This window comes from Sinocyclocheilus grahami, unplaced genomic scaffold, assembly GCF_001515645.1.
Source record: "Sinocyclocheilus grahami isolate Dianchi unplaced genomic scaffold, SAMN03320097.WGS_v1.1 scaffold180.1, whole genome shotgun sequence".
Classification (NCBI taxonomy): Eukaryota; Metazoa; Chordata; class Actinopteri; order Cypriniformes; family Cyprinidae; genus Sinocyclocheilus; species Sinocyclocheilus grahami.
Window position 1 is genome coordinate 625,425 of NW_015505359.1, and position 20,280 is coordinate 645,704.

Below are 20,280 nucleotides of genomic sequence, written 5' to 3' on the forward strand. Positions count from 1 at the left end.
CCTTTCTGGCCATCCCGTTCAGGTCTGTTGAGTCCTTCATGAAAGTGTTGTACTCGTCTGCTGGCTTGCTCGTGCACATTTGAGAGGGTGTTGCCATTCTTGTCTTTAATTGGGGCAGACTGGCCTTTGTTACCACCGCTCAGCTGTTTAGTGATCTTATATACAGCGCTTAATCACCTCTCTCTGTGTCGTGTTCAGCCTGGCTAGCCATCTCCTCTATAAAGGTTATTTTTTTCCTTCCTGGTGCTCTTCTTCACCTCCTTATCTTTGGACTTGTATGCTCTGTGGAATTGGTGACTTAGTGCTGAGCATTTTGGCTTTAAATTGTTTCCTTTCTTCTATTTTTCCAAATGCCAGGTATTAACCATTCCTTGTGTTTTCTCTTCCTGTAGCCCAATCTCAATACATGAATCAACGTAGGTCTTCTTGATGGCTTTCCACTTGATGTCAATGCCTGGCTGCCTTTTTGTTGCGTCATCTAAAGGGCTTTTCACACTGAGGGCTACACAAAAAAAGCGAAGCGAATCGCCAATGAATAGTGCTTTCACACCAAACACGAAACGATGGATCACCTTCGGATAATTTACACTTGTATGATAGATGGCACAGACTGAGAATGCATTTACTCACCACTCAGCTGATCATCCTATTGTCTTTGACCACTGAGAAGGAGAATCACTTAAATGTTGTATCACTTAAATATCAAAAATAGATGTCAAAATAGATGTGCATTAAGACTAGAGCACACTCACTAATTCAGAAGAACCCTCAGTGATTTAATTCTAGAAACACAGAAAAAGAAAGAAAATGGATTTCTCTACCAGCAGCAGCGAGGACGAGTTTTTGTTTTTAAATCAGGAAAGGAAAAGAATAAGACAGCATTTTTGGATACACCTTATTCTTGAGAAAAGAGAAGAGCATGGGGAGTTCCATAGATTGACGGTGAGTGCCTTATCATTCTATTTGCCTTAGAAAGTGCAACAAAGTAGTATGCTGTATTTAAAGAATATAATTTTTCTGAATGGTGTTTCTGATATAAAACCACCAATGTTGCCCTTTTGTGCAACAGCAGCACCTCCGGGAACATAATCTAAAATTCAAATCTAATTGGACAGCTTGTTTAATCCTGGTGTGACAGGGAAAAAATTGACACACTGGTCAAAAAAAAAATCTCACTTTGTAATGCCGCAACTGATCACGCCTGGTGTGAATAACATTTTTATTGAAACATTTTTATTCAAGAACATCATCGTACATTCGCGTCAATTAATCACGCTCAGTGTGAAACGCCCTCCAGACACTAAAATGGTTCCTCAATTTCAGTACAAAGTTCCCTGTAGGTTTGAGGAAATTTGATCTTGGCAGCATCTAGCTTTACGTCACTGACTTTCCTCTTTCACCTTGTGAAGTTTGAGTTTGATCATAGGCTACTTTTCACAGGGTAGTGGTCACTGCTGACATCTGCATCTCAACACACTGTCATTTTGGAAGGACCACTTTCCATTGATCAGGATGTGGTCAATCGTGTTACCATCAGCTGATTTCCATTTCAGCTTGGGGATGTCCTTTTGTTGATGGTGCATCTGACCACTAGGTTGTTGTCCAAGTCAAAGTCAACAAGTCTGCTGCCATTGTCATTTATCTCCCCACAACCTTGGCTTCCCATAGCTCTATCTAATAGTTAGTTTTGTCAGCTCCAGCCTTAGTATTCCTGTTGCCGATAAACATGATGAGGGACTTTAAAGACTGTGTGTTGTACTTCATACCAGTTAATTTTGTCCTTCTCCTTAGCTTCATTTGTTGGTGCATATTGGTAAATTGCAATGCTTTGCCATGCCTGAGACCAATCTGGTATGGTTGAACCTGCCAGGGACCTGAGTCCCCCCCACACCCTGCATTTGGTACATAAATAGTACATAACTGAATACAGACATGTACAATATGACAGTAATGTATGAATACACCCCAAATTCTATCGGCATACACAGAAGTCTACTGATCCGATTACAACTCTTTTTATGCAGAGCTTGTTGTCGCCCAATAAATAAGTAACTCAAGACTTTTTGTGTATCCTTGGTCTCTATACATGAAGAGAACATTCGCCGGTGTGTCAAATTGTACCCTTGTAGGCCTACCTGTAAAAGTCCCCTTTAACGAAAATTATCCATGTTTTTACTATAGTAAAAGTGTAGTAACCATGGTTTTAGGTGTATTGATTACCATTTGTATAATCACAGTTTTGGCCTACTACAAATACATTAAACTATGGTTAGTGTAGCAAATCCATTGTTAATTTGTGGCTGCCTTTCCATTCTTGAGTGCTTTGATGGCACGTCTGAGTTTAGCCTCAATTGGGGGACTGATGTAAATGTTCAGAAAATCTGCTGCTGCTAGATGGTTGGCGGGCTCTACTGTTTCAGGTCTGTTGAGTCCTTCATGAAAGTGTTGTACTCGTCTGCTGGCTTGCTCGTGCACATTTGAGAGGGTGTTGCCATTCTTGTCTTTAATTGGGGCAGACTGGCCTTTGTTACCACCGCTCAGCTGTTTAGTGATCTTATATACAGCGCTTAATCACCTCTCTCTGTGTTGTGTTCAGCCTGGCTAGCCATCTCCTCTATAAAGGTTATTTTTTTCCTTCCTGGTGCTCTTCTTCACCTCCTTATCTTTGGACTTGTATGCTCTGTGGAATTGGTGACTTAGTGCTGAGCATTTTGGCTTTAAATTGTTTCCTTTCTTCTATTTTTCCAAGTGCCAGGTATTAACCATTCCTTGTGTTTTCTCTTCCTGTAGCCTAATCTCAATACATGAATCAACGTAGGTCTTCTTGATGGCTTTCCACTTGATGTCAATGCCTGGCTGCCTTTTTGTTGTGTCATCTAAAGGGCTTTTCACACTGAGGGCTACACAAAAAAAGCGAAGCGAATCGCCAATGAATAGTGCTTTCACATCAAACACGAAACGATGGATCACCTTCGGATAATTTACACTTGTATGATAGATGGCACAGACTGAGAATGCATTTACTCACCACTCAGCTGATCATCCTATTGTCTTTGACCACTGAGAAGGAGAATCACTTAAATGTAGTCCCCTTTAACGAAAATTATCCATGTTTTTACTATAGTAAAAGTGTAGTAACCATGGTTTTAGGTGTATTGATTACCATTTGTATAATCACAGTTTTGGCCTACTACAAATACATTAAACTATGGTTAGTGTAGCAAATCCATTGTTAATTTGTGGTTACCATAGTTTAACTATAACCATGGTTTTTAGGTTTTATTTGTAGTAAAACCATGGTTAATTTTCGTAAGGGTAGCTCCAGCACTGTTAATGGTATGGACTACCTGTGCTAGCAGTGGTCTGGTAGCTTATCTACGATTTACCGGCTTGTACAACGCGGTCCGACCGCACGCCTATCCAGTTTTGTGGCGGTAATGCACCTAAGCTAGTTTGCCAACCGCTAATAAACCATAGAAGAAGAAGAAGAAGAAGAAGAAGAAGACTAAGCAAAGAGTTTGAAGCTTTGAATTTTGTATTTATTTATTTATTAAAGCCCCCTCCCCCCCTTTTAATCTATAGTAGTTGAAGAGTTCATAGCTGAACCGTGTACGTTTCACACTCCAGACCAGTAGGTGGCGGACATGCACCTTTACCGTTGGTTTGCCAAAAAACAGAGAAGAAGCAGCCGCAATAGAAGAAGAAGAGTGTAGCTGAATGAAATGTGTTTTTAAAAAATCTGATCGCTGGAAGTAAATTAAACGTTGGATTAAAAGGAAACTACTTTTTTTTTTAAACAATATTTCCAAGACCCAGTAATAAAGACGGTTCAGGTATGTGATCGGTTTTTTCCCACAGGAAGGTCACAGGAAATCATCAATAACTCTTCAGTGAAACAATTATGAAAATGAAAGGAAATTATGCTAACTCATCACCATACTAAGAGTGAATTGACAAAGTTGCGTACTCCGCGTGTTTTGGAATCGGCGGTACTGTGTAATTATTATTATTATTATTATTTAATCTAATACTTGTTCGGTACAGAAGTTCGTAGTATTTCAATACACACTCATTTTTTTTATACAGTGGCGAGATAATTAGGCGCAAATTTGACCATGGAACTAACACGGAGTGATTATTGAATGCTTTCAGAACGGAGGCACTCACATAAGGCCTGGCTCAATACCCACACTTAAAACAATATTTCCAAGACCCAGTAATAAAGACGGTTCAGGTATGTGATCTGTTTTTTCCCACAGGAAGGTCACAGGAAATCATCAATAACTCTTCAGTGAAACAATTATGAAAATGAAAGGAAATTATGCTAACTCATCACCATACTAAGAGTGAATTGACAAAGTTGCGTACTCCGCGTGTTTTGGAATCGGCGGTACTGTGTAATTATTATTATTATTATTATTTAATCTAATACTTGTTCGGTACAGAAGTTCGTAGTATTTCAATACACACTCATTTTTTTTATACAGTGGCGAGATAATTAGGCGCAAATTTGACCATGGAACTAACACGGAGTGATTATTGAATGCTTTCAGAACGGAGGCACTCACATAAGGCCTGGCTCAATACCCACACTTTGCACTTGACCACTTGTCTAATATTAAAGGTGCTTTGTGTTATTCACCTGTGATACCAAGATTAGGTCATCTAATCATCTCTGGTATTAATTTTACAGAGCAGAGCTGTAATAATAAGGTTTTAAGAACATTAGTAAATACACAGACTTCCCCTACTAAAGTAAAGAAAGACTCCTTGTCTATGATTTTCCTGAAGATAAAGTGGTTCAAATTAGAACATGATTTCTCTCTTTTCCACTTCTGCCAAAGGTAAAACAAGCTCAGTTTAAAATGATTAACGATATTTATCCCTGTAATGAGTTCCTCAGACACAGGTTTAATTTGGATTGTAATGGATGCACCTTTTGTGCAGCAGACATTGGAACATTTGTTTTATGCAAATTCTCAAAAACAATTATGGGATGACCTCTATGCTTGGTTAAGTTTGAAGTATGTAATACCTGACTTTGATTTTAAAACTGTAAAATATTTGTCCTTTTGTCGGAATTGTGATGTTGAATTTTTGGTTAATAATATTGTGATTTTTGCCAATTACTTCATTCATAAATGCAGATTCTTTAATAAACCCCCCCGAACATTTGTTTTATGCAAATTCTCAAAAACAATTATGGGATGACCTCTATGCTTGGTTAAGTTTGAAGTATGTAATACCTGACTTTGATTTTAAAACTGTAAAATATTTGTCCTTTTGTCGGAATTGTGATGTTGAATTTTTGGTTAATAATATTGTGATTTTTGCCAGTTACTTCATTCATAAATGCAGATTCTTTAATAAACCCCCCCCACACTTTATTATTTTTCCAGAAAGATTTAATGGTCTTCTTCAAATCTTTAAAGCTCATGCGTCATAAAAAAGCCCTTAAACTATGTAATCTAAAATAAAAGGTATTTTTTGATGATTAAGCCAGCCCCTTGCATTGTAGTTTTTTTTCTTCCTGTATTTATTTGTTTTTCTTTCTTACTTTTCCCGTTATGTTTATTTTGTTTATCCATGTATTTTTTGTTATGCTGCTATTTGGACTTCTTTAAATTGTATTAAGATTTTTCTTACTGTTATTTGTTTGGTATTTATGTTCTTCAAGCAATAAAAAAAAAAACACTTGTCTAATTACATGACATATTTCCTGTATTTGGACCAAGTGTTCGAGTGGGCGTGAAGAGCGTGTACAACTTTTGATTACCCGATTGGACACACTATATCAGAATTGTATATATGCAAGTAACATTTATACAGAGCTTTATTTACACATTCAAACCCATATTCAATACTCAAGTTAAAAGTCAAGTAAATGGCTCCTTAGAACCCCCTAGATTTGTAATAATACTGATTTTATTGTTTTTATTTTGCAGGTGAATGTAAGAAGATGGTATTGAAAGAGATTCCAACAGACAATATCACTCGCCCTTTGGGCCGGAACGAGGTCATAGGTTTACTCTTTCGCCTCACAATATTTGGTGCCGTCACCTATTTTACAATAAAGTGGATGGTGGATGCTATTGATCCAACAAGAAAACAGAAAGTTGAGGCACAAAAACAGGTACGCAGTTTACAGGATGAGTTACTTGATAGTTTTGGAAGGTTGGATGAGTTCTGTTAGTTATCAGTACACAATTTCTTGTAAGTGTAATATTACAGATATTTTTTGTCCTGCTCCGCTCTAAAATATTCCGTTATGTAGAAATTGTGATTGTAGAAAATGTTTAAATGTACCCCTTTTTATTTGTTTACTACTTTATCATATATAGTCCTATCCCCTTTTCATTTGTTTACTACTTTATCATATATAGTCCTATCCCCTTTTCATTTGTTTACTACTTTATCATATATAGTCCTATCCCCTTTTCATGGAGACTAAACATTCTACGGTCATTATATTGTATTTTTTCCCATTATTTGCCACAAGTTAGGAAGCCTTACTAAGTTGAACTTTTCACAAAGCATAGCTTCACCAAAGGCTGGAGTTTAATGTGAAGTTTTGTTGCGGCCTCACAGGCAGAGAAACTCATGCGGCAGATTGGAGTGCAGAATGTGAAGCTTTCTGAATATGAGATGAGCATTGCAGCTCATCTTGTGGATCCACTGACTATGCAGGCGAGGAATTTCACCATCTAAAGTCACCATCTGACTTTATTTACCAGTCCTTAATTGTCTAGTCTACTTGTATATTTTAAATGATTACGCAAGTTACACAAATCATTTATGTGTGTCCACAGATTACATGGCATGACATTGCAGGTCTGGATGAAGTCATAACTGAACTGAAAGACACGGTTATACTTCCGATCCAGAAGAGACATCTGTTTGAAGGGTCCAGGCTTCTTCAGCCACCCAAAGGTAGGCATTAGATGGAAATATTTCCATAAAGTGTTTCTAAACTGAACTCCACACATTATTCTGCGGTGGTTTGCTTGTCATCTTCTCAGGTGTGTTGCTGTATGGGCCTCCAGGCTGTGGGAAAACTCTTATAGCCAAAGCTACTGCCAAAGAGGCTGGATTCCGCTTCATTAACCTGCAGCCTTCCACTCTCACTGACAAATGGTACGGAGAATCCCAGAAACTAGCTGCAGCTGTCTTTTCACTGGCCATCAAGCTACAGCCCTCTATTATCTTCATCGATGAGATCGGTAAATGCATATTTAAATTATGTGTCCCTCATACACCCCTTAATATTGATATACCAGTAGTTATTAATTTTACCCTTTGCTTTCAAAGGTAGATCTGTTCAGCTTCATTGCACATTTATGGATCACTGGAAATCTACGTTTGAATCTTAATTGGTATATTTTACTCCTTTAAAGTCACATAATATGGCAATACAATTCTGGATATTTGTCATTAGGGCTTTTCACACCTGAAATAGTTAACTCTTGGTCATTCTAGTTTCACACAACTAATTTATTTTTTTTGTGTTCCTGTGGCTCAGTGGTAGAGCATTGTGTTAGCAGCGCAAACGGTCGTGGGTTCAATTCCCAGGGAACACACATACTGGTAAAAAATGTATACCCTGAATGCACTTTAAGTCGCTTTGGATAAAAGCGTCTGCTAAATGCATAAATTATTATTTTAATGAATTATTATTATAATTTACCCGGTGTTAACAATTAACCCTGGGTAGTCATAAGATGACATTTCAAACTGTACATTCCTAAACCCTGAGTTAATGTTCTTATTTGCATATTTGCGGTGTGTCAATGTTATTGATTAGATGAATGCAGCACACTAGGTCTTTACATAATAGCTCTAGCATTGTGCATCCTTATATGTGACCCTGGAGCACAAAACCAGTCTTAAGTCGCTGGGGTATATTTTTATGCATGTACTCATCTGTTGGGTGTTATTTTTGGGATTCGAGTGGGCAAAGGAGACTTGAAAATGGAAAGATTATTCTTTTGGAGAAACTTGTCTATGGATTGCCAGCAATACAATGAACAATATGCAAGACTTTTTCAGTTACTAGGTTTCCTAGTTTACAATAGTCCACTGCTCTCTTCAGTCTAAACGTGCTTAGAAGTCAGAATATATTTGAAATGTTTTGTTTACACTGTAGAAAAATTGGATGGCAATGGTTTTGTCTTAATAAAGTTTATTGGAATGACTGCCCGATGCACATTACATCAAATATTGTAAGAAATTACACTGTAAATCTCACAAGTTTGTACAAAAAGTAGAACGAAGTAAATACATTTCCTGTAAGATAATAAATATGTTTAGGTTGGTCCGCTGAGAAAATGGAAAGACAATGAATATGCTCTTGTTCCTTCACATTGGATTCCTCAAGAGTTTCATGTTTATGCAATCAGCACAAATCATTAACATTCATACATCACTCTTTACAGTAACTCGTTCATTTGGGAATGTCAAAATAATGCACATTTACATTAAGGCACATGGACGTACACTGCAAGACACTATTGTGTTAATGTCAAAGACATCTGACTGTGGTTATACTCCGCTGCCAGTACTGAACATTTTTAAATTCTTATAATCAATGTTATAGAATTAATCTGCCTCTTCAATGAGTACACGATGTTCTCCACTGGTGGAAATACTGCCAAGACAAAACACTTATCCAAATAAAGCTCCAGCTGAGGTAGGTGAAATATTGGTCCTATTACCGTCACGCATAGTTCGAACTGCTCGAACAGACTATAAGTCTATAACACACCTGATACAGCAGTAGCTGTGTAGTTTGATCCATCTACAGGGTGATTTCAGGGAACAAAATATACAATTTTAAAGTAATTTGCAGGGCATAAATATAGATAGCATTTATCTAAGAATGCTGTAGAAATGAGTAATAAAGATTTATTATGGTTACAATGTAGGACTGGAATACACGATGCATCTTTGCTTTTATGCATGTACTCATCTGTCGGGTGTTATTTTTGGGGTTCGAGTGGGCAAAGGAGACTTGAAAATGAAAAGATTATTCTTTTGGAGAAACTTGTCTATGGATTGCCAGCAATACAATGAACAATATGCAAGACTTTTTCAGTTACTAGGTTTCCTAGTTTACAATAGTCCACTGCTCTCTTCAGTCTAAATGTGCTTAGCAGTCAGAATATATTTGAAATGTTTTGTTTACACTGTAGAAAAATTGGATGGCAATGGTTTTGTCTTAATAAAGTTTATTGGAATGACTGCCCGATGCACATTACATCAAATATTGTAAGAAATGACACTGTAAATCTCACAAGTTTGTACAAAAAGTAGAACGAAGTAAATACATTTCCTGTAAGATAATAAATATGTTTAGGTTGGTCCGCTGAGAAAATGGAAAGACAATGAATATGCTCTTGTTCCTTCACATTGGATTCCTCAAGAGTTTCATGTTTATGCAATCAGCACAAATCATTAACATTCATACATCACTCTTTACAGTAACTCGTTCATTTGGGAATGTCAAAATAATGCACATTTACATTAAGGCACATGGACGTACACTGCAAGACACTATTGTGTTAATGTCAAAGACATCTGACTGTGGTTATACTCCGCTGCCAGTACTGAACATTTTTAAATTCTTATAATCAATGTTATAGAATTAATCTGCCTCTTCAATGAGTACACGATGTTCTCCACTGGTGGAAATACTGCCAAGACAAAACATTTATCCAAATAAAGCTCCAGCTGAGGTAGGTGAAATATTGGTCCTATTACCGTCACGCATAGTTCGAACTGCTCGAACAGACTATAAGTCTATAACACACCTGATACAGCAGTAGCTGTGTAGTTTGATCCATCTACAGGGTGATTTCAGGGAACAAAATATACTATTTTAAAGTAATTTGCAGGGCATAAATATAGATAGCATTTGTCTAAGAATGCTGTAGAAATGAGTAATAAAGATTTATTATGGTTACAATGTAGGACTGGAATACACGATGCATCTTTCTATAAATCTATCAGTTCTAATGAAATAGATTAAATAGAGCTTTACTGTATGTCTGCATATAGTCCAGTGCCTTGTGTTCACTGGTCCTTCTGCAGAGAACTGTAATACTCAGCTAGGACTTTCCAGGCTTTGGGGGCCATGAAACCATCGGGGGGGGTCTCCCCGCTGCGGGCAAGGCTCCGCATTTTGGTCCCTGAGATGAACTCAAATTCACCATGTCTGAAAAACAGAAATGCAGCTGCCTTGAACTTCAGTTTCAGTAACAGTTCCTGGTCAAGCAGCTGTGAGCTGTGATCAATTCTTGTCAAGATGAGCAAAATACGGTATATACAAATATAATATATAAATATATATATATATAAATATAAATAGTGTAGTGATCTGCATTAAAAATAATGCATAAATTAGCTTCAATATAAATAAAACAGCAGACAGAGAGGAACATTATTAGGTGTTATAAATAAAGCTAAATGTGACATTCATTATAATGTTTTTTTTTTTGTGACCATTGTAATAGGACAATTTTTTATTAAATATAAATACATATATATATATTATTTATTTATTTATTTTTATTTTTTTAATGTTAATTATATATAAAAAATATTAAAAATGATGGCTTTCATTATCATTACATTTAGAGTTAAAAAGATATGCCATACTTAAGCTATCTTGATTCTACATTAATTAATTTTCATGTTAGGGGGTTAAATAGTTATAAATATTTCAGTGCAGTCTTAAGAGTTGAAATTAAATATTTACACACCTTTCCGTGTCATAGAAGTCCATGGCCTTCTTAACTTTGTTGTATGCAGCAACTCTGAAGGGAATAATCTCTAGAGAAGTGAGGCCTGGTGCCATGATCAGCACTTTTCCACCGTGTGTGGGCTCGTACAGGTCCTTCTTTGTCTCCGGATGGGGCAAACCTGCTGGATCTCGTCCTACAATGTAAAAGTTGGCCCCTGCGATCATCCTGGCCCGACAATGCCACTGTACCTATAAGGAAATAATTTTTTTGTCCAATTCAGAATTGGTTTGACTCAATTATTTATACTAAAAAAGTATACCCCCAGAGTAACATGTTCAACAAAAGTCTGACCTCTGTAGGCCCAGCATACATCATGGGTGAGGGGAAAATGGCCACAATGGTGTTCTCTGGATCCAGCACTCCTTCGTCCAGCACAGCAGCATGCTGCTTCATGCGCCAGTCCAGCGGTACATCATCCTCTTTGGTCCAGCCACCCAGAGGGTGCAGCAGCAGCACAGGCTTTTTGTAACCCCGCTCAAGCAGACGATGCTTTGTGTCCTGCATCAGGAGCGCATGGCCGTTGTGCACAGGATTACGCAACTGGAATGCAAAAATGGCATCTGCAAGGGAAAGACACAATTGCAGAGGGTTTTGTCACACTAGCAGGTACTCATGGGAAGGAATTTGTATATAAAAAAAAAAGTTTAGGTTTAGGGGTGGTGTTAAATTTGCTACAGCATCATTATAATGTATTCCATCATAATAAGAGTATTCTTTACATAGTAATTGTAATTTTTTCATATGAAACTACTACATGTTTCACTTTTACCTGCTCTCATTTCTTTAAATGTCTGTCTTAGCTCCCGTGGAGTGAGACGGTACTGGTCAAGGCCATCATTCCACCTAATTCTCTCAAGCACCTCCAGATCTCCACCGGCCAGCCAATCACCACTCTCCATTACCATCTGTACGTAGTGTAAGGATAAAAGAAACTAGAATACTTTGATCTCCTGAGAGCATAAAAGGTGGCATTTCATTGGCTGATTGTATTAGCAAGTATAACATACAACTGTTATAAAAGCAATGACTTTGACAGACATGCGTCTTCTCACCTTGATGTATGGATGTTGGGGGCATGTTGTACCCCACTGCCTGGCACATCTCTCTTCTTTACGATGCTCATAAAACTCAGGGTTGCGCATGATTGCCACCTTTTGACCTTTGAACTCCAGGACAAAAGCAGCACAACCGTCCAGCCTCTTTTTGTCATCCTTGGATATGGGCAGCACAATGGGAACAGACATGTTGATGACTCCCCCTAAACATACAATATTATTAATTATTAATTAATATTATTGCATGTTATGTTTGATATTATTACATTAACTCAATCTGCTAATTGAATACATATAAATGAAAGTTACTGATCATAATATAACTGATTATTACAGTGTTATTATTAAATTAATATTTAATAATATATACACTACCGTTCAAAAGTTTAGAATTGGTAAGGTTTTTTAATGTTTTTGAAAGCAGTCTCTTATGCTCACCAAGGCTACATTTATTTGATCAAAAATACTATATAAACAGTAATATTGTAAAATATTATTACAATTTAAAATAACTATTTAGATATATTATAAAATCTAATTTATATATAAATTATAAATTGTGGTAAAGCTCATAAATCTGGATGGTAAAGCTGAATTTTCAGCAGTCATTACTCTTCAGTGTCACATGATCCTTCAGAAATCATTCTATGCTGATATGTTAATTTGGTACTAAAGAAACATTTCTTATTATTATCAATGTTGAAAACAGTTGTGCTGCTCAAAGGGATAGTTCACCCAAAAATGAAAATTCTGTCATTAATTACTCACCCTCATGTAATTTCAAACCCGTAAGACCTTCGTTCATCTTTGGAACACAAATTAAGATGTTTTTGATGGAATCTGAGAGCTGTCTGACTCTGCATAGACAGCAACGCAACTGAAATGTCCACAAGTCCAGAAACGCAGCAAGGAGATTGGTAAAATAATTAATGTGACATCAGGGGTTCAACCGTAATTTTACGACGCTACGAGAATACTTTTTGTGCGCAAAAGAAAAAAAAACAAAGACTTTATTCAACAATTCGTCTCCTCCGCGTCACCCTGGTGCCATTTTGGAGAGTATCAGCTGGACGTAAACAGCGTATGCTGTTCTGTGTCAGCTGCGTCACACGGATACGCTGTTTTCATTCAGATCAAATCACAACAACGTAGGAAACAGATCCGCATGATGCAGCGGTCACATGGATTATTTTACAGATCTCCTTGCTACGTCTCTGGACTTGGGAACATTTCAGTTACGTTGCTGTCTATGCAGGGTCAGACAGCTCTCAGATTCCATCAAAAATATCTTAATTTGTGTTCCGAAGATGAACGAAGGTCTTACGGGTTTAGAACGACATGAGGGTGAGTAATTCATGACATTTTAATTTTTGGGTGAACTATTCCTTTAATATTTTTATGATCAGGATTCTTTGATGAATAGAAAGCTCAAAAGAACAGCATTTATTTGGAATAAAAATATTTTGTAACACTATAAATGTCTTTAATGTCATTTTTGATCACTTTGATCAATCCTTATTGAATAAACGTATTAATTGCATTTTGAGGAAAAAAACTTTTGAACAAAAACATTTACACAAAAATAGAAAAGCAAAAAATAGAAAATTTTAACAAATTTATTATTTGATAGTATAACCCTCATTATTTTTCTTAACTTTGTTAACTCTGAAATTACATGGAGAAACTGTGCACATTTTTGAGGGTGATGTCTCTGTCAGTGGGTTTAGCAGTTTAGAAATGTGTTTACCATCAAGCAAAGTTCCAAAGTGCAAGACTTGCAGGAATTCCCTCTCCCTCATGAATCCCCTCAGTGGAGTCGCCCAGCCCTCCGCTAGAACCTGTACCCACTGCAAATCCAGCTACAGGACCAGAGCGAAACACACAAACAGAACTTCAGTTTTATTTCACGATAAGAGCGATAGTTTGCCACACAATAACAACAGGAGCGCACGGCTGTTGTGCACAGGATAACACAACTGGAATGCAAAAATGGCATCTGCAGGGAAAAGAGTTGTCACTAGCAGGGACTTATGGGAATGAACTTGTGTAAAAAAAAGTGTAGGTTTAGGGGTAGTGTTAAATTTGCTACAGCATCATTATAGTGTGTTCCATCATAATAAGTTTGCCATAAAATAACAGCATTTTTTATGTAAAGTAGTTCTTTTAGTTAAATTATGCAATAGATTTCCATTTCCAAACACCAGGTTACAGTGAAAAGCTTTCAGTTAACTGAACTGTGATGAAAAGCCTGTGGTGTAACATGCAGGGCAGTTGATTCACACAGCAGGGTATGTGGGAGTTTGTGAAGGGTTGCATTACCTCTGTGATAGTTAAAGTGGGGAGTATATTGGCATCACTCAGCACCAGGTCCAGCTTGTTTTCAGGAACAAAGAGCTCATTCACTTCTTCTGTCACACCAGTGGGCACAATATCCTGGGATAACGAATCATCTGGTCAGTGATTTTTCAACATCTCTCAACTGAAAATTGACAGTCTTGTGTGCTGCTGGCACAAAGAAAGGGACAACTGGCCAAACACAAGGATCCATTTGATGACCAGAAATGAAAGAATGACCCACCTGTTCCTTCAAGAGATCCACTAGCTGCTGAATGCAGTCATTGACAGTGAGCTCTCCAGTCTTCAACACTAGCTCAGGGGCTTCAGGCTTCTCATAGTCTGAGTCTATTCCCGTAAAACCTACATGGTAAAAAAAAGAAAAAAGTACTGTAGTTAAAACATTTTCTAGATGCATTCATGTAAATGACATTATTCTCTGCATTCTTATGTCCAAAATAAGTCAAGTGTTTAATGTTTTTTATGTTATCTATTTTCTCCTATCCATGATAAACACGATGGGACATCTATAAGCAATGCATTTATAGATGTATTTTCCCAAAACATACCTTTAATCTCTCCAGCACGGGCCTTTTTATAAAGTCCTTTGACATCTCTGCTCTCACACACCTCCAGTGGTGCATTTACAAACACCTCAAAGAACGGCAGACCCGCGCTCTCAAGGATCTTCCTGGCGTCATTTCGATCCTGTTGTGAGCACATGTAAAATCCTCCTCTTAATCAATCCTGATTTAGAAATTGTTGGAAAATATCATGCAATTAAGGAACCTCTGATGTCATTAAATATCACGGCACCTTTGTAAACGGAGAAATGAAACTAGTGATGCAAACCAGCCCAGCATCAGCAAACAGTTTGGCCACCTCAGCAACACGTCTAATGTTCTCTTCTCTGTCTGTGGTCGTGAAGCCCAAGTTCTTATTTAGGCCATGTCGAATATTGTCACCATCGAGCGAGTAGCAAGGAATGGCATGGGAAACTAGATATTCCTCTAGAGCAAATCCAATTGTAGTCTTTCCAGCACCAGACAGCCCTGTAGAAAAAAGAAACACTGAACTAAAATTCACTTTTATTGTATGGAAAAAAGGTGTGATATTTTATGTGAATGGTGACTCTGTATGGAGACTGTCATTCTGCCTAACATGTCCTCCTCTGTTTCACAGAACAAAGGAAGTCACTCAGGTCTGAACATGAGGGTGAATAACTGATGACCGGATTTTCATTTAGGAGTGAACTTTCCTTAATAACTAGTTCGATCTAAATTTCTCCTGAAAGTTTTACAGGAGAAATTCCCACCTGTCAGCCAGACAGTACATCCACGGAATCCACTTCTGGTCCCAACCACCTGGCCACGCTTGCTTCTGCTCACATGGTGAGCCTGGTACACAACATTGGTTGCTCTCTGCAGATCCTACGTACAAAACAAAACGTAGATATACATGATAGAAAAGCAAGCATGAGAACAATTTGCAAGTTGTGCAGTCGGTGCCTAAATCATCTGATTTTGACATTGTGTTTCTATATGGACAATGGGTCAGATTCACAAAAGTGTTTGAAGGGATCCTTCACCCAAAAATGCTAATTCGGTCATCATTTAATTACACATATCTAAAAGAATATCATTTTTGTCCATACAATGAAAGTCAACAATCACCAAAACTTGTTTGGTTTCAAAATATTTTTTTATGTTCCACAGAAGTAAGAAAGTCATACAGGTTTGAAACAACATGAGGGTAAGTAAATGATGACAGAATGTTCATTTTTAGGTGAACTGTCCCTTTAATTTCAACTTCATGAAAAAGTCATTTAGGGTATAACTGCAGCCTGGAGATCTCCAAATGGGGGCGGGAACTCCAAAACGGGGTGGGAGCTCCAAAATAGGGCGTGGCTTCCTCCCATTGACAGACAGGCACATGACACGCATGCGCAATTTTTCCCCCAATCCCCTTCAGTGCAAACTCCGCCCCACAGCTGATTCTAAAGATTTTATTGGTTGTGTCAATTAAAGTGTTGATTTCCTACACTATGCTACAAAAAATGCTAACCCCTAAACCTACCCCACACCTGACCCTAACCTTACCCGGTGAGATTGACTGCACGGCGGGATTGGCAGCGTGGTAAAGAAAGATGCCGTTCAGGAGATAAACAGTTAATAAGATTATGCCATATGAGATCGTTCCGTAACTCCCCAACAGGACCTCACCGGACAATGGCACCTTTTTCGTTACACCCAGCATCACTACCCTCCTACCCTGCGAATTTCGAGCCCCGGGACGCCCCCGCTGCTTAAAACAAAGCGATAGAGTAAAATCTTCCCCCTGCGCTGCGCTGGGACGGCTCGCGGGAGAGCTCGTGGGTGATTCCCGGTTATATCATGAAGCACCAGATGTTCAAACTCCGGTCCGAACAGCACTGGCCACGAGCTTTGAGCTCTGCTCTCACGGAGAATATTTACTTATATAGCATATCTTATTTTAGATGAACTAGAAACAATGTTTAATTTATAAAGTTTTATTTTGAAATGTAAGTCAATATCAACTGGCTGAAGCCAGAGCCAATGGTGAAAGTCTTTGAGCGAGGAGACCCCGCCCCATTTTGGAGGTTCTGCCCACTTTTGGAGTGCACGCCCCATTTTGGAGATCTGCAGTTATACCTACTTGCATATTAGCATCCCAGAACAACATTTGACTGAAGTGTAAGAAAGGCATCTTTCGAAAGAGCACAAACACATATTTTTCTTCTGAACCGTTTAATTCACACAGTTGTGTTCTTGTGGATTATATTCTAGTGTATATGACTCGGTCATCAGGACTGAGGAGGGAGCAGCTCCTGAAAGAAACAAACAAGGCCATTCATGCAGGCCCATGGAGAGTTGGCCAGCTGGAGCAGAGCCATCTCTCTCTCTCTGTACCAAGGCTCTTTGGATACACAAGAAATCCCAGCTTGATGCAAGTAACCCTGGGGTTTGTTAATTCCCACTGGTACACAGTGTCTCTTTGACTGAGGATATGCAAAATCTGGCTTCATAAGGAACTGAGTTACAAATAACATTAATCTTACATGGGATTTGAGTAGTTTTATATGGTTATATTGCGGATCACAATGACATGCATGTTATGGTTCTGGCACGTAAAAAAAACAGAGTTATTCTAGTATAAGGAGATGAGTGAGTTTAATTTATACTAAACAAAGCATGGAACGAAGTTAAGTCATTTGCCAAATCTAGACAAAGTGATGAAAAGGATAAGCCTGAATCATAACATCCTGCCACATCATCACAAATTTATATTTTCAATACGCGTTCTGCCGAGAACAAACACTTGTGTTATTTTAAGGGGCTGCCACTCCATATTCATCCAGTAGTTATTATCCGGATGATTAACTCGAGCAACTCTTACTCTGTGTGAATGTAGCGCCTCTTAAAATAAACGGTTTGTTTTTTGAATTATTATTATTATTGCATGATCAAAAAACAAAGGCATTAGTACTAATACAAACGGTTTCTGCTATGTTTTATAGTCTGTACATTTCATAGTTCCTATCGATGCAACTTTTCAAAGTTCAGCGAGAAAGAATCAAAAGCAAGAAAAAAAAGCCCGACATCTGCAAACGTACCGTTCTTAGCTTTTTCATCCCAGACATGATGCCACAAAGCGAACACGCTGGCCGAGGCTTTCTAAAGACGTGACCCTTCCGAAACTAACACTGAGTAAAAGTAAAGTAGAGTTAGTGGAAGCCAGTATTGGACACGTAGCACTCAGCGCTCTTCCTGAAATCCTCCCACCATCAGATCAGCGTGCGCTGCTCACGTCACAATCACGACTGCACACTGATTCAGTTACTCGGCATGTCTCGCGCAGTCCCAGCAGCGTAATACAAAACGGAAGCGTTAAGATACATATATGAAGAAAAAACATGAGTGAATTATCATAGCCGCTATCTCTTTTGTTATCTTTTTGATTCCATAACAGGAGTTCAGGGATGAACTGGGGTTAAAATTCGGCCCTGGACGAATCTAGCCCATAGATAAAACAGGACAGAAACAAATAATGATAAATATTACTGAATTCGCAGCAAATGCAACAAACTTAATAATGCATTATAAACGCACTTGACAGTCAACCACAGATTTTGAGCTAGAACGCAGGAAAGTTAGGCTACTGCTATTAAATTCTGTCATCATTTCATCACTCTCATGTCGTCCCAAACCCGTATGACTTACTTTCTTCAGAGGAACGCAAAGAAGATAGTTTGTAGAATGTTACCAAACCATTTTGTTACCTTGATTTCCACTGTATGGACCAAAAAAAATCTTGAATTTCTCAAATGATCTTCTTTTATGCTCCACAGAAGACAGAAATGTATACAGGTTTGGAATTATATGATGGTGAGTAAATGATGACAGTTTTCATTTTTGGGTGAACTGTCCCTTTAAGAACTTTAACATTTATAAATAGTTAACACCTAATTTAAGACACTGATATCTATCTTTAATCAGGCTCTTATTGAATAACATTTTACTTCAAATAAATTTAATTAGAATAAACATTTAAAGAGAAAGAAGCTATTAAAGCTATTCTATTATCCTTTGCCCTAATGGAATTTACTATAGTTCTTGCATAGAATCCAGATTTTAACTGACTAGTATTAGTAAGATTGTGGTCACAAGAAGTAAAACTGTAAAGTAAACCAACCCCCAAACACCATAAGCTATATGTACAGTGTTAATAACTGCAAGTTAAATTACTCTGGTGCTGAATAGACAAGCTTGTAATTATGGCGTTTTCCAATTCACCTCGTCATGCAGTTTACATTGTCGAGGCTGTCTTCAGCCAGCATCACTACAGAACCATTAATGTTCTCATATCACACGACTCTATAACACAATTCTGTGTCACATCTGAACGGATCAAGCGATTTGCGCCGTTTATCACTTTACATGGTGGCGGAGGCGGATGATCGGGTAGCGCCGCTTCACACTTTTAGAGTAGGCTATTTGCTTTTTGCAGTTTCGCATGCGGTGTAATTTAAAAACAGCGCCTAATAATATGGTCGAGGTCTCCCTCGCTTCCAAGCCCCTCCAAAGACTTCATAGAGCCTCATGATTCTCCAGGAAAAAAATAATTTGTTCCACACTGTGTGGCAATTAGTTCCCTAATGCAAATGCTTCTATTTTGTATATCTGTAATTACAAATTATATTATCAGCATAACAATTTAAGTGAAAATTTGCAATATCAACCTCAATTTCAGAATGTCTCAGTAGCTACTTGGTTTGTCCCTCTTTCGCTTTAATGACAGCAGCACTGGAGCAGCATGAACTCTAGTTTGTGTCAAATCTGCTAATCATGTTAAACCTTTAATTTTTTATTTATTTATTTATTTTTTCAGTTCCATGTTTTGAATTCCATGGCCCAGTTAAAAAAAAATTTTCAAAAACTGGATCAGAATGATCATCCATCTCTTTTTTTGGCGCTGTTTTGAGTCCAGATTAACATTACATCACTCAGATCCATATACAAACTTTTCCAGATTGCCAAATCTGGATTAGGCCAGTGCTCTAAATGGAATCACAATGTAGGCTACTAGCTATAAAAGATGAACTACAGTAATTGTTTCCTCCAGCAAAAATGAAACCTGCATACTTTATGAAACGATCACGTTGCCATTTTCATTTGGAAATTTAACTTTCAATATAATACATATTATAGTGCATGTGCAAAGAGGTTTGCATACTTGAGCTAAAGAAAGAGGGTTGTACTAGAAAAGCAAACAGTAACATTTTGTGTTTGTAACTACAGTAAACAGGTGTGTGTGTGTGTGTGTGTGTGTGAGATCAGGAAGGCTTATTCAGTACTAAAATGTTATACATATCTAAATACAGTGGAATGCTGCAATAAGTTTAGTAAACCATCCCTATTAGTCAAAAAAATTTTTTATTTATAATTATTTTTCTTATTACCCTCATTGGGGGCTGAGCCCCCCTAAAATGAAAATCATAGAATCGCCCCTGCTCACGCGTAAGACACGTTCCTGAAGTTTGCAGACGACACCACACTCATCGGCCTCATTCA

The 20,280-nt window shown here is 37.8% G+C and overlaps 2 protein-coding genes across 4 annotated transcripts; one reads left to right on the plus strand and one right to left on the minus strand.

Moving 5' to 3' along the window:
• The first annotated feature begins 3,519 nt into the window (after nt 1-3,519).
• Nucleotides 3,520-7,537, plus strand: LOC107594164 (ATPase family AAA domain-containing protein 1-B-like). Of its 3 annotated transcripts, none has more exons than XM_016284124.1 (5): nt 3,520-3,833; nt 5,946-6,133; nt 6,589-6,687; nt 6,810-6,930; nt 7,020-7,537. In XM_016284124.1, the coding sequence occupies exons 2-5, from the start codon at nt 5,960-5,962 to the stop codon at nt 7,310-7,312; spliced, it is 687 nt and encodes a 228-aa protein (XP_016139610.1). In that variant the 5' UTR covers nt 3,520-3,833; nt 5,946-5,959; the 3' UTR covers nt 7,313-7,537. The 3 variants fall into 3 exon arrangements, with proteins under 3 accessions (XP_016139610.1, XP_016139609.1, XP_016139611.1); XM_016284123.1 differs by lacking the exon at nt 3,520-3,833 and adding an exon at nt 4,199-4,234; XM_016284125.1 differs by lacking the exon at nt 3,520-3,833 and adding an exon at nt 4,366-4,390.
• A 1,413-nt stretch (nt 7,538-8,950) lies between these two features.
• On the minus strand, nt 8,951-18,034 carry LOC107594166 (bifunctional 3'-phosphoadenosine 5'-phosphosulfate synthase 2-like). Its single transcript, XM_016284126.1, has 12 exons — nt 17,823-18,034; nt 15,504-15,618; nt 15,005-15,240; nt 14,758-14,896; nt 14,433-14,551; nt 14,174-14,287; nt 13,602-13,713; nt 11,852-12,057; nt 11,569-11,704; nt 11,091-11,359; nt 10,758-10,987; nt 8,951-10,210 (listed from the first exon to the last, which is right to left on the minus strand). Exons 1-12 carry the CDS (start codon nt 17,847-17,849, stop codon nt 10,069-10,071), a joined length of 1,845 nt encoding a protein of 614 aa, XP_016139612.1. The 5' UTR covers nt 17,850-18,034; the 3' UTR covers nt 8,951-10,068.
• Nucleotides 18,035-20,280: the final 2,246 nt, after the last annotated feature.

Excerpts from the sequence above, each read along its gene's own strand:
- LOC107594166 (XM_016284126.1), bottom strand. The coding sequence starts at position 17,849 with ATGTCTGGGATGAAAAAGCTAAGAACG. Across the intron at positions 13,714-14,173 it reads CCACTTTAACTATCACAGAG|CTGGATTTGCAGTGGGTACA; the intron begins GTAATGCAACCC and ends CTGGTCCTGTAG. Across the intron at positions 10,988-11,090 it reads TGTATGCTGGGCCTACAGAG|GTACAGTGGCATTGTCGGGC; the intron begins GTCAGACTTTTG and ends ATTTCCTTATAG.
- LOC107594164 (XM_016284124.1), top strand. The coding sequence starts at position 5,960 with ATGGTATTGAAAGAGATTCCAACAGACAATATCACTCGCCCTTTGGGC. Across the intron at positions 6,134-6,588 it reads AAGTTGAGGCACAAAAACAG|GCAGAGAAACTCATGCGGCA; the intron begins GTACGCAGTTTA and ends GCGGCCTCACAG. Across the intron at positions 6,688-6,809 it reads TGGATCCACTGACTATGCAG|ATTACATGGCATGACATTGC; the intron begins GCGAGGAATTTC and ends GTGTGTCCACAG.